We start from the raw sequence: 18255 nt of genomic DNA on the forward strand, positions 1-18255 counted from the left end.
TTCACGATTATAAAAATATAAAAAAATCACGATTCACGGTTCACGGTTCTGATCAGTCCAAGTCGTCAGTCTGAGTGACGACGAGCAAATTATTATTTTATTTTCAATCGTGAATACCACGTTAATCGTGAATTGCAAAAATAGAGCTCTGAGGGCTCTGCTTCGAGGACAAATCGTGAATGACGGAATCACCAATCAAGCGTAAGTCTTAAGTCATAAATATGTCCGTAGTTCTATTTGTGATTGAAGAATTCAAACCGGAAATACGAAAGCGTAAAGCGTTGCGAATCAAGAATTTTCCAAGAAAATCTCACTGCGGTCCGGTGCGACGGCAGCACAGTCACCGAACTAACTTGAGTTAAGCCACGAGCTGTCCGCTCATGTCACACAAGTGAGCGGATCAGCTTTCTTGTACGCCCCGCTGCTGTTGCTGTTGCTGCTGCCGCTGCCGCTGGCTATGACGACGATGACGATGCTGTTGATGCTGCTCTCTCCTCCCTCTTTCACCCAACGCACCCTCTCGTCATCTCTCTCTCTGCCTCTCTCTCTCTCTTTCTTGTTTCCAAGCACAGCCGCCTGCTCATCTTGCACCGAGCTCGCTGACGTTGTTCTCTATTTTGTCCAACCTCGCCCAATTATCGTCACTGCCTTCCTCATCCACTGTCTTGGATCCTCGCTTCTTCACCCTCCAGCGTTCCTTGGTGCGACTTTAGATCGGCTCTGCATCAGTGCACGCACGCGTGCATCCTTGACGTAGACAAAGACGTCGGCGCGTTCGCCTCGCACCTTACCTGATCTCATCGCTTTCCCACGCCTCCCATTCTTGACCTCACTCTGCTTCAACTCGTCTTTGCTGACTCCCTCTCGCTCGTTGCCGTCACCGACCACGCGAACACAAAGTCAACACCCTCATCAGCTAACTTGAGTGTTTGCATCTGCTCTGCCCTCACGTCCAGCGTCGACGACTTTGTACAAGAATCCCTCGTCTATATCTCTGCTTCTCCCGACACATTGCTTCTACTTGCCTCCTTGTAACCCTCTATCATCTCTACCCTCGTTCGCCGCGCTCGCTTCCTGTCATTCTTTGGGCCGTCCTACCCCCTTACACCTTCCTTTACCACCACACTCATCTCTCGTCCAACGTCGACGACCACCTCCTCAAGCATCTGCTCGCCATTCCCGCCTTGGCGATACACATCAACTACACCTATCCTCGAACGTTTCTTCCTTAGCACAAGCACGTCTCCGCTTCTAGTCGGCTTACACCTCTATCTGATAACTTTTCAGTACTAGACTTCTCGTATTCGCGCTCCATAATCAACGTTGATCCGACCACCTGTGTTTCAGCAACGCTGTCCGGCATCCCCAGATCCTCTCTACCTGCATTTCGCCAGCTTGGGTTGCACCCAGCTTCCGACGCCAACCATCGACTGATCACCTCGGATTACTGTTTCGAGCACTTCCGATTGCCACCGCAACATGCCCGTTTTAGAGCAATTCAAGAACTTTATCAGACACGGGAAGGCGACACGGGAAGTGCCAGAAGGCGTAAGTTGTTCCACACACACAGACTCGCTATCTCTCTCTCTCTCTCTCTCTCTCTCTCTCTCTCTCTCTCTCTCTCTCTCCTCTTCTCCTGTTCCCGTCAAATGCGTATCCCAGCCCGGAAATTAGCAGCATCGACGTCGCCACTTCTCCCACCAAAAGCGTTGCGGCGCTGCAGACGCGCTTGTGGCGCTGTCTCGGTTCCCACCATGCCCCGCAAACGCTCTTCTCCCGCGTATTGTCATAGCCATGCCTCAGCAGGGCAAACACACTCCACCGATGCTCTTCAGTCGATACAACCTTTGCGCTCAACATCCAATGACGTCGCTTGCTGCCAACTTTTCCGCTCTTGCTTGATTTTCCATACTTTGCATGCATTTTGCTTACTCTTCTCATTGTCATTGGCTTTTATCACCATCATCAGATCGACCCTTCCGCGGGCCCGTCGATCCAAGTTCATCCAGCCGAATCTTCCTCCTCCAGAAACCAGTCCATGGCAGCGTCTGCTCCCACCGGTTTCGTTCCTCAAGACAAAGCCTTGCCAGGACCAGCATCCACTTCGCAAACTCACGCTGCCGCTGCCCCTACTGAAGCATTCTCGACAGCAACCTCGACAACAACATCAAAGCACCAGACTCTGTCAAATCAAGACCAGCAGGCTCGTGACATGAGACAACCCATTAACGGCAACCATCTCGCCGTCCCTACTGCAGGCTCCTCCAAGGGCGTTGCCGCCAACGAGCAATACCAGCGCGAGGCCGAGCGCATCGTAGCTGAAGAGCGCGAGGCTTCCGAAAAGATGCCCTACTACGAAGGCCTCAGCGAACGATTCCAGCTTGTTAAAAAAATGGGAGATGGTGCCTTTTCCAACGTATACAAGGCGAGAGATCGTCAAACCGGCCAAAAGGTCGCCATCAAGGTCGTTCGCAAGTACGAACTGAACAGCAACCAGGTGAGTCTCCAACGTGACCTGGCGTTTCGACTCTCGCTTCTCGTTTTGCTTCTCTTTGGTTTCTAGATCTGGTTTCGTGTTTCGTGTTTCGTGTTTCGGTTTCTTGGTTTCGCGTCGTCGTTCTCTTGCGGACTGTTCTGTTTCGCAATCGTCATCCCTCGCTGCAGACGACCTGCTGATGTGGAAACCTCTGGCCAAGGTCTTTCATCTCGGTAGTGTGTCTCACATTACCCGTTGGCGCTATATTTTCGACTCGTCAGCATCTGCCATCATGATACTGTCATGCTGCTAGGTGTCTTTCAACGTGGGAGGTACGCCGACGATGAACATTACCGACGCATCCCTTGCCGTCCTAGACACTTTGAGTGCTCAGCTATGTTTTGACCATACCTCAGAAAGGCGTTGTGTTTGTCATGTTCGCGGCCTGATTGCACCACCAGCACTCTTCTCATCCTTCTCGTTGGCCCAACATCCAATTCGAGCTCAAGGTCGATGCCAATCAAGAGGCGGCAAACACTAACCAATTTTGTCTTTCCTCATCTACACAAACTACCCCTCCCTCGAATGATGCGCTCGGCTGTCATTCCGCTCTCCAACGTCACATCATTCTGTTTTTAACAGGATCGACTTGATCCCAACTTCAGAAAGAAGAACCGCGTCACAGAGGTCCGTTTCATTGTCCATGCCTTCTCTCCTGTCTCCCTACCCGTCCTTGTCTCCCTTGCATCACCCTGCCACTCCATCTCGCCCAATCTTCCACTGCTCCCTCCCTCCGCTTCCTTCTTCCGCCACAAACACCACCCCTAATCCTCCCAGCATCTTGTCCGCATCTCGCAGTCAGGATACACCTTTTCCTTGTGGTGTCCGAGGCGTACAGCACTTTCACCGCTTTGCGGCCGCACTCATGGCCAGAGAGCGGCGTTTCTAACCCTCGGAGTGCCCCCCCCCCCCCTACCCTCCAGCTCCGTCCCCCATTGCACCTCTCCACTCTATGCTGATGCCGCAGGTTGAATGTGAAAGAATGGCCAACTGACCTTTGATTGCTTCTGTCCTCCTTTTGAAATCGAACAGCGCGCCAACATTCTCAAGGAAGTACAGATCATGCGAAATCTCAAGCACGAAGGTATCGTCGACCTACTCTCATTTTCGGAATCGCGCGACTTCTACTTTTTGGTGCTTGAGCTCATGGAGGGTGGCGAGCTGTTCCACCAGATTGTCAAGCTCACCTACTTCAGTGAAGCTCTGGCACGACACGTCATCTTGCAAGTGGCCCATGCTATCCGATACTTGCATGAGGAGCGCGGTGTTGTACATCGAGACATTAAGCCAGAGAATCTGCTGTTTGAGTCGATCAAGATAATCCCGTCCAAGCAGCCAGTTCAACGCCCCTACGACGAGGAGAAAGAAGACGAGGGCGAGTTCATGCCCGGCATTGGCGGTGGTGGGATCGGTCGCGTCAAGATCGCCGACTTTGGTCTGAGCAAGGTGGTATGGGAGGAGAGTACCATGACACCGTGCGGTACCGTCGGATACACAGCTCCCGAGATTGTCAAGGACGAGCGATACTCGAAATCGGTCGACATGTGGGCGCTCGGCTGCGTTCTATACACATTGCTGTGTGGCTTTCCGCCCTTTTACGACGAGTCGATCTCGGTGCTGACCGAAAAAGTGGCCAAGGGTTACTACACGTTCTTGAGTCCATGGTGGGATGACATCAGCGCATCTGCCAAGGACTTGATCACCCACTTGCTCTGTGTCGATCCACGACAGCGATATACGATTGACGAGTTCTTGCAACACCCATGGTGCAACGTCAAGGACCCCATCCCGGATCTCAATTCTGCCGACATTGCGCTGGCCAAGGCTTCCGAAATGCCGCTCGACTCGCCGTTGTTGGCTGCGATGAAGACAGGCAATGCAGCTCGCAACGCCATGATGTCACCTGGTATCAACCGACTCAAGGAGGCCTTTGACGTGACGTATGCGGTGCACCGTATGGAAGAAGAAGGCGCACGCAAGCGTGCTGGCAACAACAACCCGCTTGGCGAGCTGAACGAAGAGGACGAGAGCGACGAGGCGGACGAGGCCCGACGAAAGTATGGTGACGCAGCGGGTCAGGCTGTGGAGAACCAGCGTGGTGCGCGCATTCAAGACAATGCGGCGGCTACGACACGCACGCAGCCATCGACGCAGCAACGACATCACCAACAGCAGCAGACGCAGCAGTATCAAGGCCGCGGCGGTGCGGATCGACGTCTCGCCGAGGCAGCGCTGTACGACGGACGTGCAGGGCCTCGCGACCGAGGCCAGAATTCGAATCGCAAGCGCGGGTTCGAGCTCAACATGGGCAATGCTACGCTGCTTGGTCGCAGGAACAAGGCGGGTGGTGCAGGCACTCCACGCCTCGACCACCTGGGCAACCCTATCGTAGATGGTGCCCACGCAGCAGGTGTGGTCCCTGGCAGTCCCATGCGGGTCGATTGAGCCGCACCGCACCGTTTTTTTTTTCAGACTCTTCGGTTGATGCCTCGATTCCTTTGTTTCCATCCTTTTGTTCACGGCTCAGCATCGATTTTGTACGCTTTGCCATGTTGGCTGCTTTTAACAACTACACGAGCTCTTTTTTTTGATCTGTTTGCTGGATTTCAAGCAGAGGGTTGCTCAGTAATTCGTCATTCGTGAATGTTGTGGATGAGCGATTCACGATGGAAAGTAGACGTTTGATTCAGTCGGATGAACTGCACCCACGACAGCCGCAATGTACGCATTCGACCACGGTCCCCGGTCGGAGTTGTGCGCTTGGTACGCGACAGATGCACGTTGATCCTTGGTAGTTCATGTCCTGAATGGGGCACAGAGATGGCGAGGGGTGAAATAGATGAATGTCAGTAAGGAGGGAGGTTGGAGATGAGAGGCGAAACAACATACTCTTGACTGGATGCAGCGGACGCAACACAACTTTTCGTAGCCTGTCCGTTTCCATTTTGCTATCAAGCTGTCGAGTGGGATGGCAAGCAAACATGATTGTCAGCACTGTATCTTTGGATTCGGGATGGTTTGTGTTCACGACTGGTTGGCAATGCTCACTTTGCATCGGCATACTGGTACTTTAACAACCAGTCGTACAACTCTCTGGAGATTGCCTCGCGTTTGTAGTAGAGGTCGTAGATGTAGCGAGATCGCGTGTGGTTGATTTGGATGATGGGCCACAGTGTCTCGACTTTCCGCTTGGCTTGTGTGTCTTGTGTTTCGGCATGGCGCATCTTGCGGTCGTATTCGTCGAGCATGTCTTGGATCTCGTCAAAGCCTTCCGGTGGCGGTGTGGATCGCGACGTCCGTAAGCGCGGCATTATGCGCGACGTATGTGACTGCGACGTATGTGACGTTCTGTGCGTGATTCGCTGTTTCGGTCACCAGTGCCTAGTTCCAGTTGCACGTACGCAGATTCGCCAATGTGCGCATGCTTCGAGTCGTGAGTGGTTGGTTGCCAACGCTATCGACCAACCTGACCGTGAACGACATGTCGAAAACCCTCTTAATCACCAATCACGAATTCGGCGACAATCGTGAATCACCAATCACGAATCGTGAATATTCGTCAGACGAAATTGCAAAAGAAATTATCGTGGGATCTCAGTGGAGGCATAACTTATATATAAATTATCACCAACACAATTCGCAGCATTCAGATTCACGATTCACAGATTCGGTGCTCCTTTGTTCGACTCAGCCCGGTCCCCACAATTCTCAATCCTGTCCGTCTGGTGAAGCACCACGGCCAGCGACCGCCATGGCCACATAGCACCATGCCAAAATTGATCCGAAAGCGTCAGCGTATCCTGCACAAGCGCACTCAGTCTCGACAGAATGGTGCCAACGCACCCGCGTCCAGTCGACGTAGCGTTGAATCAAGTACAACGCCCATCGATGAGCTGGATCTGCGCGAGCCTTCGGTCGAGGAACAAGTCGATGACAAGCTAGAGGATGTGAAAGGCTCTCTCACCCTGGCTAACGTGTCCGAAACTCCGGATCCGGGAGCACCAGCAGCGAAGGCCAACACAGGCACAGCGCCTATCGATCCGACCGAACTCCCCTCAGAGACCAGGAGGAAGGCTGCCAGCCGCAACGTTGTCAATGCAGTCGAACACGCACGTCTACGCAGCCTGAACCAGTCATCTTCACGTAGACAGGCTGCTACAACTATAGAGCTTGTGCAAGACAATGTGCGCCAAGTCAAGAGCGAGCACGAACAAGTCCAGCATGATCCGGTGCTCGACTCACCCACACTTGCTTGTCTCTCGCTTACTGCTCCTGCCGTCAAGCAAGTGCCAGACATCATCGAGATCGTGTCGGAAGACGACGATGACCACGATGATGATGACTTTGAGATCGTTTCACCGCCGCCTAAACCATCATCAATATCGGCACATGAGTATCGCAGCACAGCCTCAGTTTCGGCTGTGGCGAGAGTGCCTCCACGCTCTTCGCCTTTCAGAGCAGCCACCGAAATGCCTGCATTGCCTGTGACGCCCCCGCCCGTGCAAAAGCGCAGAACGAGAGCCCGCAACCCTGGTTCGGTCGCTGTAGCTAGTGATGCAACTTCTTCTGCAGCATCCACCCGCGACGCTCTGGTCGGCAGGCAGCCCTCGGTAGCCTTGCCAGAAGCAGCATCCAGATCCGCTTGCGCAGCGCCGATGCTTGAGAAGCCCATTCTCGAACGAAACGATCCATGGCCAGACCATTTCTTGCAGCTCGAACAAACATTTCGTGCTATAAACACAGTGTATTCCTTCTGCTCGGCACGCAAACACATGGCTACCACCTACGACACGATAAAAAGCAGTGTCGAAGGCCTCACAAAGCGGTCGCTGCAGATCTTCGATATTGCCCAGATCAAGAGTCTGTGCGGCGAACTGATTCACTTTGCCTACATCGAGCACGACATGCTTCATGTGCACATGGACAGCAGAGCCAATGCTGAAGATCCCGCCAGCAACACGATCAAGCGACGTCAAAAATCGAGCACTCAATATAGAGACGAGCTGTACGAGAAGGCTGCCGAGGCCATCATGTCCGGCGATCCTTATGTCGCCGATCAACCCAACTCGACGGTGGTCGTAGCTGCAGCTGCCACAAACAACCTACCCGTCGATTCTGCTGGATTCGCCACCAGCGGCGGTGGATTCCAAGATATAGCCGATGCGGATGTTCAAGGTGGCACCCGCCACCCACTGCTACCTCCCACCGAGCTCCAAGTGCAACAGCTTCATACCAAGGGAAAGCAGCGCGCAAGAGACGAATACGTGCTGCTCTTTGAATTCAACGATGGCACTTTGAAAGGCCCCAAGGCTACAGCTCGTGGCCGTCCTGGCATGCGTCGAGGTCCGAATCGAACGCCAACGGATCCGAACGCTAAACCCAGATCCAATCCAAAGCTTTACTCGCTGCCTTCAACAGCGGCCATGATGAAGCTCATCAACAAGCGCAACTTCAAGTTCGAGCAAGCGGTCTTGGAGCTGCTCGCGGCTTGCAAGGCCAAGGACCAAGATCCAGTGCAGCTGCTCATCGATGCAGCTCACGACCATGTGCCGCTCAATCCCGAGACGGCTACGAGAACAGAGACTGACACGCCGCAAAAGAAGCGCATCCGTCTTGAGTTCCTCATGAAGAATCCTGAGCATCGTCCCAGCATCGCTTCTGTGATCCAAGAGATCAAGATTGCTCCGTGGTGGAAGGATCAAATAGTGCCCGGTGGTCACAAGGTGTTTGAACCACGTCCGGCCAAGATTGGACAACTCAACTACCTGCTCTCGCAAGCGGTTGTCAATGCTCTCTATGCCACACACGGCATCGAGGAGTTCTACTCGCATCAAGCAGAGGCGCTCAATGCGCTCCACGAGAAAAAGAATGTTATCGTTTCAACGTCGACATCTTCGGGCAAATCGCTCATCTACCAGCTACCTGTGCTGGGTGCCATCGAGCAGGACGGCGAGGCTACTGCCATGTTTATCTTTCCCACAAAAGCATTGGCACAAGATCAGCGACGTTCGCTCCAAGATCTGATTGCCAACTGCGAACGTGTCGAGGGAGCCATTGTTGCTACGTACGATGGTGACACGGACAAGGAGCTGCGCAAAGACATTCGCGAGCGAGCTAGTGTCATCTTCACCAATCCAGACATGCTTCATCAGTCGATACTGCCAAGCGAGGATCTTTGGCGACGTTTCCTGCGCAACCTGCGCTACGTCGTTGTCGACGAGCTTCACATCTACAACGGTCTGTTTGGAGCGCACGTCAGTTTCATCATGCGTCGACTGCGTCGCATCTGCAGTGCGCTGGGCAACCGCACTGTCCAGTTTGTAAGCTGTAGTGCCACGGTCGCCAATCCGAAACAGCACATGCAGACGCTGTTTGGCGTCGAGCATGTCCACGTCGTCACGCAAGATGGGTCGCCAGCGGGCCGAAAGGAGTGGTTGGTTTGGAATCCGCCGTACATTGATGAATCAGATCCTGCTCAAGGCCGCGTTAGCTCGTATGCTGAGGTGAGCAAGGTCTTTCGCCATCTCATCCAGCGCGGTGTTCGAACGATTATTTTCACCAAAGTGCGAAGGACGTGCGAGATCGTGATGCGTCAAATTCGCAACGATCTTTTGCTTGAAGATCGCCCGGACGTAGCCAACAAGGTCATGTCGTACCGTTCGGGATATTCTGCACAAGACAGGCGCAAGATTGAACAAGACATGTTCAAAGGTCAACTTCTTGGCATCGTGGCAACCTCGGCGCTTGAGCTGGGAATCGATATTGGTAGTCTGGATGCCGTCATCATGCTAGGTTTTCCGTATTCGATCTCGAGTCTCCGTCAGCAAGCGGGAAGAGCGGGTCGTCGACAGAAGGACTCGCTGTCGGTGCTGATCGGAGATCCATGGCCTATGGATCAGCATTACATGCATTTCCCCGACGAGATTTTCCTGCAGCCAGATGCCGCGCTATCGGTGGACCTGGCCAACGACTTTATCCTCGAATCGCACCTACAATGTGCGGCCGAAGAGATGCCCATTACGCTCGAGGATGACGAGCAGTACTTTGGACCTCATCTCGCCACCTTATGTAAGACGCGACTGGAAACCGATGCAAGTGGATTCTTCTACTGCCGCCAAGAGTTACGTCCGAACCCGGCGCGCGATGTGGCCATCCGGGGCGCACGTCAGGACAGCTACTGTTACATTGACGATACGCCTGGACGTGCGGGCGGGGCCGAGGTGATGGAGGAAGTCGAGATCGAACGTGCGATCTTTGAAGCTTACGAGGGTGCCGTGTTCATGCATCAAGGCTTGTCCTACATTTGTCGCGAGATCAGCCACGAGACACGCATCGCGCGCATGGTGCAGGCGGATGTCAACTACCACACGCGTCCGCGCGACCACACGGATACGGACGCGGTGGAGACGTACCGCATCCGTCGTCTTCGTGAATCTGTGGATCTGGCCTACTACGGCAAAGTTACGATTGCGAGTTACGTGTGGGGCTACTTCAAAGTGGATCGACGTGCCAACATCTTGGATGCTGTCGAGGTGGATTGTCCTCCGTTTATCCGGCACACGCGCGGGCTATGGATTGATGTGCCCACATGGCTGGTCGACGCCATGACGGACAAGCGCATCAATGCGGCAGCTGCGATCCACGCGGCAGAGCATGCGTTGCTGTCGCTGACACCCATGTTTGTCGTTTCCGTCGCAGGCGATGTTCGCACCGAGTGCAAGATCGCTGAGAAGGAATATGCCGCCAAACCGAGCTCTCGAAAGCGTCCTGCGCGACTGATTTTTTACGACATGCCAGGTCAAAACGGCGGCGTGTGTGCCAAGGCATTTGAGCATCTCGATGCGCTCATCCGGATCGCAATCAGCGTGATCGAGGCTTGTCCTTGTACAGATGGCTGTCCGTCGTGTGTGACAAGTCAGACATGTGCACATGCCAACTTGGTCACGTCCAAGGTGGGTGCGCTCGGTGTTTTGCGAGGAATCGTGGGGAGGGAACCGTTTGATCCAGATTTGCAAGATCAGAACGAACCAGGTATTGCGCCTAGTCAGCTGGCCGAGAGGGAATCCGTGCAAGCCACTATCGCCGAGGCTGTGCCCGTCCGCGTGGCGAAAGAGTTGGGGGCGGCGGTTGAGGTGGAAGACGTCGAAGAGGTGTTACCGCCCAGCTTGCAGGCGCTAACGCAGAGAGCAATGCAGGCGGCAGGAATGAGAGGCCAAGTATTTCAAAGTGCAACTGGTTCCAATGGTACGTGTCCAGGCGGCGGCTTTCTACCTGGCAAAAGCATGCTCTTTCAAGAATGACAACGCTGCTATACAACGCTACGATCCACAAGCTCGAACTTTGCTTTGATAGCATTTCAAAGATTTCATTCCATGATCTGCCGACTTTTCTGATCAGCGATGCTGCCAAGCGAGCGTAAGAATGTTACCCGACGAATGTGACCTCTGGCTCCTGTGAGCAAGGCGAGCAAGTGGTGTCTGTGCGGGAATCCTCCCAGCATCGGATCGCTCTCAGACCGGTCAGTGAGAGAGCAACCCAGCGAGGAGGTACGGCGTGATTCTACCCGCTACTAAAAATTGATGGCAACCACATTGGTTCGGCTGTCAACAGAGTGTTAAGCGGGAGGGATGGAAAGGGGGAGGCGCAACGTCGGTGCACCGAGTGTGGTGTGTGTGTCAAATTGAAGATGCTCTCGATTCGCACAAATGGTGCATCACAAGCAAAGGATAGTGGAAATGGCGTTGACCATACGTGCTGTGCTGAAACGTGGTGGTGGTGGGAAAAGAGGATGACACAAAGCGAGCCGAGTCAAGAACAAATCGCCAATCTTGAATGGGCGATACAGCGTCGTGCGTGTGGCTCGATTTTTTTTTTTTTGTTCCTTTTTCTTTTCTTTTTTTTTACTTACGACTGTTATGCTGCAGAGTTTTGTCGGCCGGCTGTCGGTGTTTTGCAAACACGAAGCCACGAGTCACGAGTCAGCTGTTGGACCCTGAGCTGCACGCGCGTCTCGCGTGTCGGCAGAGTCATGAGTGTGAGTGACTCATAGAATCACGAATCACGAATGGTGCGCTTGCTTCACTTTCCTCGTAGACGACGACGTATAAAACGGTCCTCGTCGCACCGATCTCTGCTTGACCCACAATGTGACGGAACATCATGTCGTCAGATACCTACCACCGATCCGAGAACGCCGAGGCGTATCGAAAGAATGCGTCGTTCGTGTTTTCATCTGAATACACCGCGCCCGTTCTTAGGCTGTTGGATGCACAACCCGCGGACAAGATTCTGGATCTGGGATGTGGCAGCGGCGAGCTGACCATGGCAATAGCGCGCATCTTGGGCGCCAACGGCTGCGTGACCGGTCAAGATATCAGTGACGATATGATTCGTCAAGCGAAGCTCGACTACGAAAAGCAGGCCAAGTTGCTGCCGGACCTTGCCAAGGCTCGATTCGTTGTGCAGGATAGCCATGACACGCCCAACATGTACGATGCCGAATCATTCGACAAGGTCTTCAGCAACGCTGCGCTACACTGGATGAAACGCTCACCAGCAACAGTGCTGTCAAATGTCTATGCTGTCCTTCGACCGGGTGGCCGATTCGCTGCAGAGATGGGCGGTTTCATGAACTGCCTCGGTGTGCGTTCGCACCTCCATCTCGCGCTAAAACGACGCAACGTCGATCCCGACCGCTTGGATCCATGGTTCTTCCCCACGCCGGCCGAATACACCAAGCTACTTCAAGCCGCCGGCTTCACAGTCGAGTCGTGCCAACTAGTACCAAGGCTCACTCCACTTCCCAAGCATTCTGGACTCAACGGTTGGCTCAAGACATTCGCTGGACCTTTTCTAAACGCAATCTCACTCCAACAAGAGAGAGACGAGATCGTCAGTGAGGTGCAAGACGCGCTCAGACCCGATGCTTACGATGCCGAGACAGAGGTTTGGAGCGTTATGTATGTTAGGCTCAGGGTGCTCGCTCACAAGCCGGAGCAAGCGAAAGGCGTCTGACTTTACTGACCATGGGTCGCGGTGCGGATGGGTTGCACGATCAGCCCGGGTTTCATCAAGCGTAGAAGGTTTCTGTCTTGCTTGGATCTGTGATTCGTGATTCGTGATTGCGCAAGAGCGCAACAAGATGGCATCCGTGATTTGTACGAGCGTTATTAATTCACGATTGTGCGGCATTTACATCGGAGTTTCTTTTTCACCCTCTCGCGTAAGAAGTAACGGGAACAGTCACAGATGTACGACAGAAAACGTAAAACAGAACGATGGGGAGAACAGCTGCGGAAAACCTGAGTTCTTCTTGGCGGCCAATTTCGGGCACTCTCTTCCTCTCTCTCTCTCTCTCTCTCTCTCTCTCTCGCTCTCCTTCTCTCACCATCAAGCATTCGTAACCACCGATACTTAGAGCTGACGCCACAAGTCCTACGCTGGCTCTTCAAAATGGCCGTTGGCGGCATGGTGAATCACAGTAGCAACACAGCGGCCACATCTTGCCTTAGTCCGTTCCAAAACGAGTCTGCGTCCGTCGAAGCAGCTCGAATTTTGCCACAGGTGCTTGAGCTAGTTCACACCTTTATCGAATCCGGAGAGAGACCCGAAACATACGTTGCGCCATGGGGAAGCATCCCCAACTTCCGCAAGTCTGTCTCACTCTCGCTGCCCGAAGCGCCAACAGATGATGCGGCTCTTGTCGACGCGATCAAGCTCGTGTTTGACAACTCGGTCAACCCTTGGACCGGTCGATTCTTGGACAAGCTGTATGCTGCACCGACGCCTGTCGGAATTGCAGCTGACTTGGTGCTCAGCGCGGTGAATGCCAATGCACACGTCATGTCGGCATCGCCCGTGCTCAGCCTGGCCGAGGAAAGATGTGTACAAGGGCTGTGCGAGGCGTTTGGATTCACACAGCAAAAGCCCGATGGATTGACCATGCCAGGTGGATCGTCGGCCAATACGCTGGCAGTTCAAACCGCGCTCGCCAACATTTTCCCGAGATTCAGGACGCAAGGGCTGTTGGGTGTGATGCAACAGTTGGCCGAGGACAAGAAAGCGCCAAGACCGTTGCTGTTTACATCGTCACAGTGCCATTACTCGTTGGACAAGGCAGCCATTTCGGCTGGTCTAGGGTTGCATTCGGTTGTCAAGGTCGAATGCGACGATACTGGAAGGATGGATCCCAAGGCACTCGAAGCAGCCCTAAGCGCGGCTAAAGAACAAGGCACTGGTACGCCCTTCCTGATCAACGCCACCTCAGGCACTACGGTCCTGGGATCCTTTGACCCTCTTCTTGAACTCGCCGCACTTGCACGCAAGCACAACTGCTGGTTGCACATCGACGCATCCTGGGGAGGACCTATCGTCTTCTCTCACCGCTCCATCTACTCTGGTCTGATGAAAGGCAGTCACCTAGCTGACTCGATCACCATCAACCCGCACAAACTGCTCAATGTTCCACTCCAATGTTCTTTCCTCCTCGTGCGAGACGCCGACACGCTGTCCGCTAACAGCTTAGATGCCGGCTACCTCTTCCACTCGAAAGACCGTCGCGAAAACGCTGCAATGAAGACGATGGGCTGCGGACGTCGAGGTGATGCGCTCAAGTTTTGGCTGTACTGGGTGCGTTACGGCAAACGCGGATTTGGTCAACACGTCGATGCTGGTCTGCAGCTCGCCACAGAGCTGGTCGACTACATTCGTTCCAAGTCGGACCAGATCGAGCTGGGCCCACTAGCGCATCCTCTGTTTCTTCAAATCTGCTTCCGACCGCTCCGACCGCACAATCACGCCAGCAGTGACGTCAGTCAGAACGCCAACGCTGGCGCACAGCAGCTCGATGCGGCCGAGGTGAAACGCAGATCAGCAGCGACGCAGTTCGTCTACCAGGAGCTCAAGACGAGGAGAATGTTTGCCGTCGACTTTGCTCCGCTTCCCAATGCGATTGGTGATTACATTCGGCTGGTCGTGCATCCAAGGACCAAGATGGAGGATCTCAAGACCTTGGTCGACCAAGTTGCCGAGATTGGACAGCTGTATTGGAGCCAGCACGAGTGATCGTGCGACAAATAGATACCTCTTTCATCAGACATCAGCCGCACCAACCGTGAACGTGTGCTCGGCGTGGCTGACAGTCACAGAATGTGTCTCTGATGAGTAAGCACGGGGCGTGAGGTGGAGCAACATGCACGATGCACAATCGTGAATCATGAATCGTGAATGTGTATGGGCCAGGCGCACGGGCAATGGGGCGAGAAATGTGCTGTTAGACCGGTAATGCTGCTGCCCTCCACCCTTGCACGCGTGACGATATGCTGGACAAAATCACGAATCACGAATCACGATCTCACGAATCGTAAATCACGGGTCGTAAATCACAATCACGGATTGTGAATAAGGGAGAGCGGCGCTCCGACGGCAGCTCAAGACATGCTCAAATTCTGCACACTCTGTGAATCACGAATAATATGTGAACAACTTGGTGGATGAAATCGTGATTCTGCAGAGTGGGCTCTCGCTTTGACCATGATCAACTGACCGAATCTGGATACTCGTCCACTTGTCTCGTGTTGTCTCCGCTCGTCCCTACCATCACCCAGCCAATCAGTGTTGCGTTCACCATTACGCGAGCACCGCGTTCAGTCGTCAACATGTACCGCAGCACACGATCTACAAAACAATCGTCCAAACTCAAGATCCTTCCTGAAGAGCCCGAGGACAGCTCGACGGGCACGGCTGGTGGAGCAAGCGGTGGGACGACACCAATGAATACCTCTTCTCCCGTCATTGATGCCAGCGGCGATGCATCACAGTCGATTCTAAAGAATGTTTCGAGCGGATACCGACGGAATCCAGTCTACTCGGAACCACCGGCTCCCACGGCGGCCAACACCAACTCACCACATCACTCGGTCGACGACGACGACGACAGTTCTTCCGACGATGCGGCAGAAGGAGAGGATGAAGAGGCCGTCGAAGTGTACAAGCAGCTCGATCAGATCCCTGAAGGCTCGATGCGACGCGATGCTAGGCGATTGACCAAACGGTCGCGTGCAAAACTGCCAAGAGTGACGGCGTATTCGACCGCCACGTCGTATCGTATGCGCGAGCTCACAAAGTGGCTCAACGCGAGGAGATCGAGTCACCAGACAAACGTGTTGACTTTCGACGAGTGTGTCTACACCACCTATACGTATAAGCACGTCGACGAGGCTAGGGGGCTCTTGCCATCCCACGCCAACGGCAACACCAATGCCAAGCATCGATCAACACGAGAAACGGCAAAGACAGGTGATCTGCTCGGCATTCCCGAACTTGATCCCAACTCGAACCCCTCGGATCAGCAGCACGACGGCCACGCTCAAGCTTGCTCCACGGACGTTGCAGCTGCGAAACGCAAACGCAGTCGGTTTTCGGTCGACGACATTGTGCCCGAACTGTTCATCATGGATTACGGCACCATTGTCATCTGGGGTATGAGTTTGCAGGAAGAAAAACGGTTTTTGCGCGAACTACGTCGGTTCGAAGTCGAACGTCTGGCGTCGGAAGACATCGAATCGGAAGATCTGCATTGGTACCTCGCCGACTATTCGCGGATCTACAACGACGTTATAACCCTGCGCCGTGGTTCATCGTACATGACCAAACTCTCGCTCTCGCATGCGCTCGCGCAATCTACCAAGATCAGCTTCTTCGAAGGCATCATTGACAACACGATTGAATCTACCAAGGACATTCCACAATCCATCGCCGAGAGCGGAAAGATCGGTATGCCACCCGCCGAGATCATGAAGCAGATTGGCCACCTGTTTATCCTCAGGATGAACATCCACCTCGTAGGAAGCATCGTCGACTCTCCCGAGATCTTCTGGAGACAACCCGATCTGGAACCGTTGTATTCTGCCGCAAGGAGCTATTTGGAAATCCCGCAGAGGATCGATCTGTTGAATACCAGAGTCGAGGTATTGCAGGACATGTTGCAGCTGCTCAAGGATCAGGTGACCAGCAGTCATTCAGAGTATCTCGAGATTGTCGTTATCCTGTTGATCATGTTGGAAATCGTCTTGGGTGTAGCGACCATGTTGGTTGATTTGTACTTTGGTTAAGCCGACGAGCGCGGATGCGCGGATGCGCGGATGTTGGCGACTAATCAATTCATGGACTCTTGTCTTTTGTGCCCATCACACTTTGGGTTCTATGAGATCGTGTATGCCGCACCAACATGCCAAGTAAATGCCAAGTTGACGCTAACGTTGGATGCGCATGCAATGGCGATGGAGCTATCCATCGCATTTGGTCTATCGTAGACGAACACCTCTCAATCCGAATCTCCAAAACAGGATGCCAGCCAAGATTCCACCGACGTGACCTGCACTGTCCGTCCTGCCTTTCGGCGTCTTAGCAGCGTGCCAAAGGTCCCAAGCGAAGATGCCGCTGACGCAAGCCCAAGCCGGTGCTGGGATCACGAAAAAGATCAAGAACGTCGCCGTTGGATGTACGCACGCAAACGTCGACATGATCGCATATACTGATCCACTTGCGCCGTGGCTAAATGATCCGCGCTTTTGCTGTGTTGCTGGTGGTACGAGCGCCTTACCGATCATGCTGACGATGCTGCTCACCATGCCAGCGCCAAAATAGAGCAGGACGAAAGTCGTTGGACCGGTAAGAGCGAGCACGGGAGGTGCCATAAATGCGAGTGAAACCATGTTGAGCAAAAAATGATTCAGCTCCTCGTGCGAAACGCACGAAGTGAGCATGGTCCACCATCGACCGTCTGATACGTTGGTGAGGCCAGAGAGGAAGTTTTTACTGAGAAAGATGTACGCTCGTGGATCCGAGAATCTGCGCAGCGATTCCGAGGCGTACATCCAACCTACGAAGACGAGCACGTTGAGCGCAATGATGGTGTACAGCACAAAGTTGGCAGGCAGATGCGAGAACAGCCTCTGGTCCGACAGCGCGATGAGCGAGCCGAGCGATGACATTGCAGTCGACGAACGTGGTTGACGCCGCCACAGTTGTGGTGGTCCTCCACCACCGCCTCCTCCGCGGCTGTGCGCGGACGCGTTGGCCGTGCTACCAGACGCCGAGGGTGGGCGTTTGGATCGATCCAACAGAGCCGATGCTCGCCGACGTTCGCGACTCGTCATTCGACCAGGAATATCCTGCGACCGCAACCGGGGCATTTTCGAAAGCAGCAGGCTCGTCATGCTCGACGGTGCGCTCAAAGCTGACATTATCGGGGCAAGCGAGGATGTACTGAATGTGCGCAGAAACGATGAACACGCCTCTAATCGAGCTGGCTCTGTTGTCTTGACCATGGCTGTTACGAGTGTTGAAGCTGACCTTGTCACGTTCCGACATTCGGCAGAAGAAACATGCCATGACGATGCCAAGCACATACCACCAGCATCAGCCGACATGCTCGACTGCAGCGCTATCAATGTCGGTCTTGCAGTCAACATTGGACCCATTGATGTTAACGACGACGTTGCACTGCTTGTAAGTGCAGCTGTACGAGGCGGCCTGATGATGCTGCCTTGAGCTCGAGTTCGTAACAGATTGTCAAACGGCGCCCACGTGGTTATCAAGGGCCGTATTGAAGGTTTCATGGCGTTGTGTTCTTGGATTGCAATACAGGATCAATCCTGCACCAGCGTAGTGTTACAGCTGGCTGATCGGACGGACGCGAGTATGTTTGGTTGTGGTGA

General features: G+C 53.9%; 7 protein-coding genes across 7 annotated transcripts; 5 read left to right on the plus strand and 2 right to left on the minus strand.

Annotated features, from left to right (window-relative positions):
• Positions 1 to 1479: 1479 nt before the first annotated feature.
• On the plus strand, positions 1480 to 4981 carry UMAG_10056 (uncharacterized protein; the record flags this gene model as incomplete). The annotated part of the gene is made up of 4 exons (XM_011390482.1): positions 1480 to 1548; positions 1970 to 2497; positions 3119 to 3163; positions 3569 to 4981. The coding sequence occupies 4 exons, from the start codon at positions 1480 to 1482 to the stop codon at positions 4979 to 4981; spliced, it is 2055 nt and encodes a 684-aa protein (XP_011388784.1).
• A 241-nt stretch (positions 4982 to 5222) lies between these two features.
• Positions 5223 to 5847, minus strand: UMAG_10057 (putative G10 protein; the record flags this gene model as incomplete). Its single annotated transcript, XM_011390483.1, has 3 exons — positions 5223 to 5339; positions 5426 to 5492; positions 5585 to 5847. The coding sequence occupies 3 exons, from the start codon at positions 5845 to 5847 to the stop codon at positions 5223 to 5225; spliced, it is 447 nt and encodes a 148-aa protein (XP_011388785.1).
• Positions 5848 to 6303: 456 nt separating this feature from the next.
• Positions 6304 to 10836, plus strand: UMAG_02123 (ATP-dependent 3'-5' DNA helicase; the record flags this gene model as incomplete). The annotated part of the gene is made up of 1 exon (XM_011390180.1): positions 6304 to 10836. The coding sequence occupies one exon, from the start codon at positions 6304 to 6306 to the stop codon at positions 10834 to 10836; it is 4533 nt and encodes a 1510-aa protein (XP_011388482.1).
• Positions 10837 to 11695: 859 nt separating this feature from the next.
• UMAG_02124 (uncharacterized protein) lies at positions 11696 to 12550 on the plus strand (the record flags this gene model as incomplete). The annotated part of the gene is made up of 1 exon (XM_011390181.1): positions 11696 to 12550. One exon carries the CDS (start codon positions 11696 to 11698, stop codon positions 12548 to 12550), a length of 855 nt encoding a protein of 284 aa, XP_011388483.1.
• A 438-nt stretch (positions 12551 to 12988) lies between these two features.
• On the plus strand, positions 12989 to 14599 carry UMAG_02125 (uncharacterized protein; the record flags this gene model as incomplete). The annotated part of the gene is made up of 1 exon (XM_011390182.1): positions 12989 to 14599. The coding sequence occupies one exon, from the start codon at positions 12989 to 12991 to the stop codon at positions 14597 to 14599; it is 1611 nt and encodes a 536-aa protein (XP_011388484.1).
• A 593-nt stretch (positions 14600 to 15192) lies between these two features.
• On the plus strand, positions 15193 to 16647 carry UMAG_02126 (uncharacterized protein; the record flags this gene model as incomplete). Its single annotated transcript, XM_011390183.1, has 1 exon — positions 15193 to 16647. The coding sequence occupies one exon, from the start codon at positions 15193 to 15195 to the stop codon at positions 16645 to 16647; it is 1455 nt and encodes a 484-aa protein (XP_011388485.1).
• A 192-nt stretch (positions 16648 to 16839) lies between these two features.
• UMAG_02127 (uncharacterized protein) lies at positions 16840 to 18018 on the minus strand (the record flags this gene model as incomplete). The annotated part of the gene is made up of 1 exon (XM_011390184.1): positions 16840 to 18018. One exon carries the CDS (start codon positions 18016 to 18018, stop codon positions 16840 to 16842), a length of 1179 nt encoding a protein of 392 aa, XP_011388486.1.
• Positions 18019 to 18255: the final 237 nt, after the last annotated feature.

The sequence above is a fragment of the Mycosarcoma maydis genome, chromosome 5, assembly GCF_000328475.2.
Source record: "Mycosarcoma maydis chromosome 5, whole genome shotgun sequence".
Classification (NCBI taxonomy): Eukaryota; Fungi; Basidiomycota; class Ustilaginomycetes; order Ustilaginales; genus Mycosarcoma; species Mycosarcoma maydis.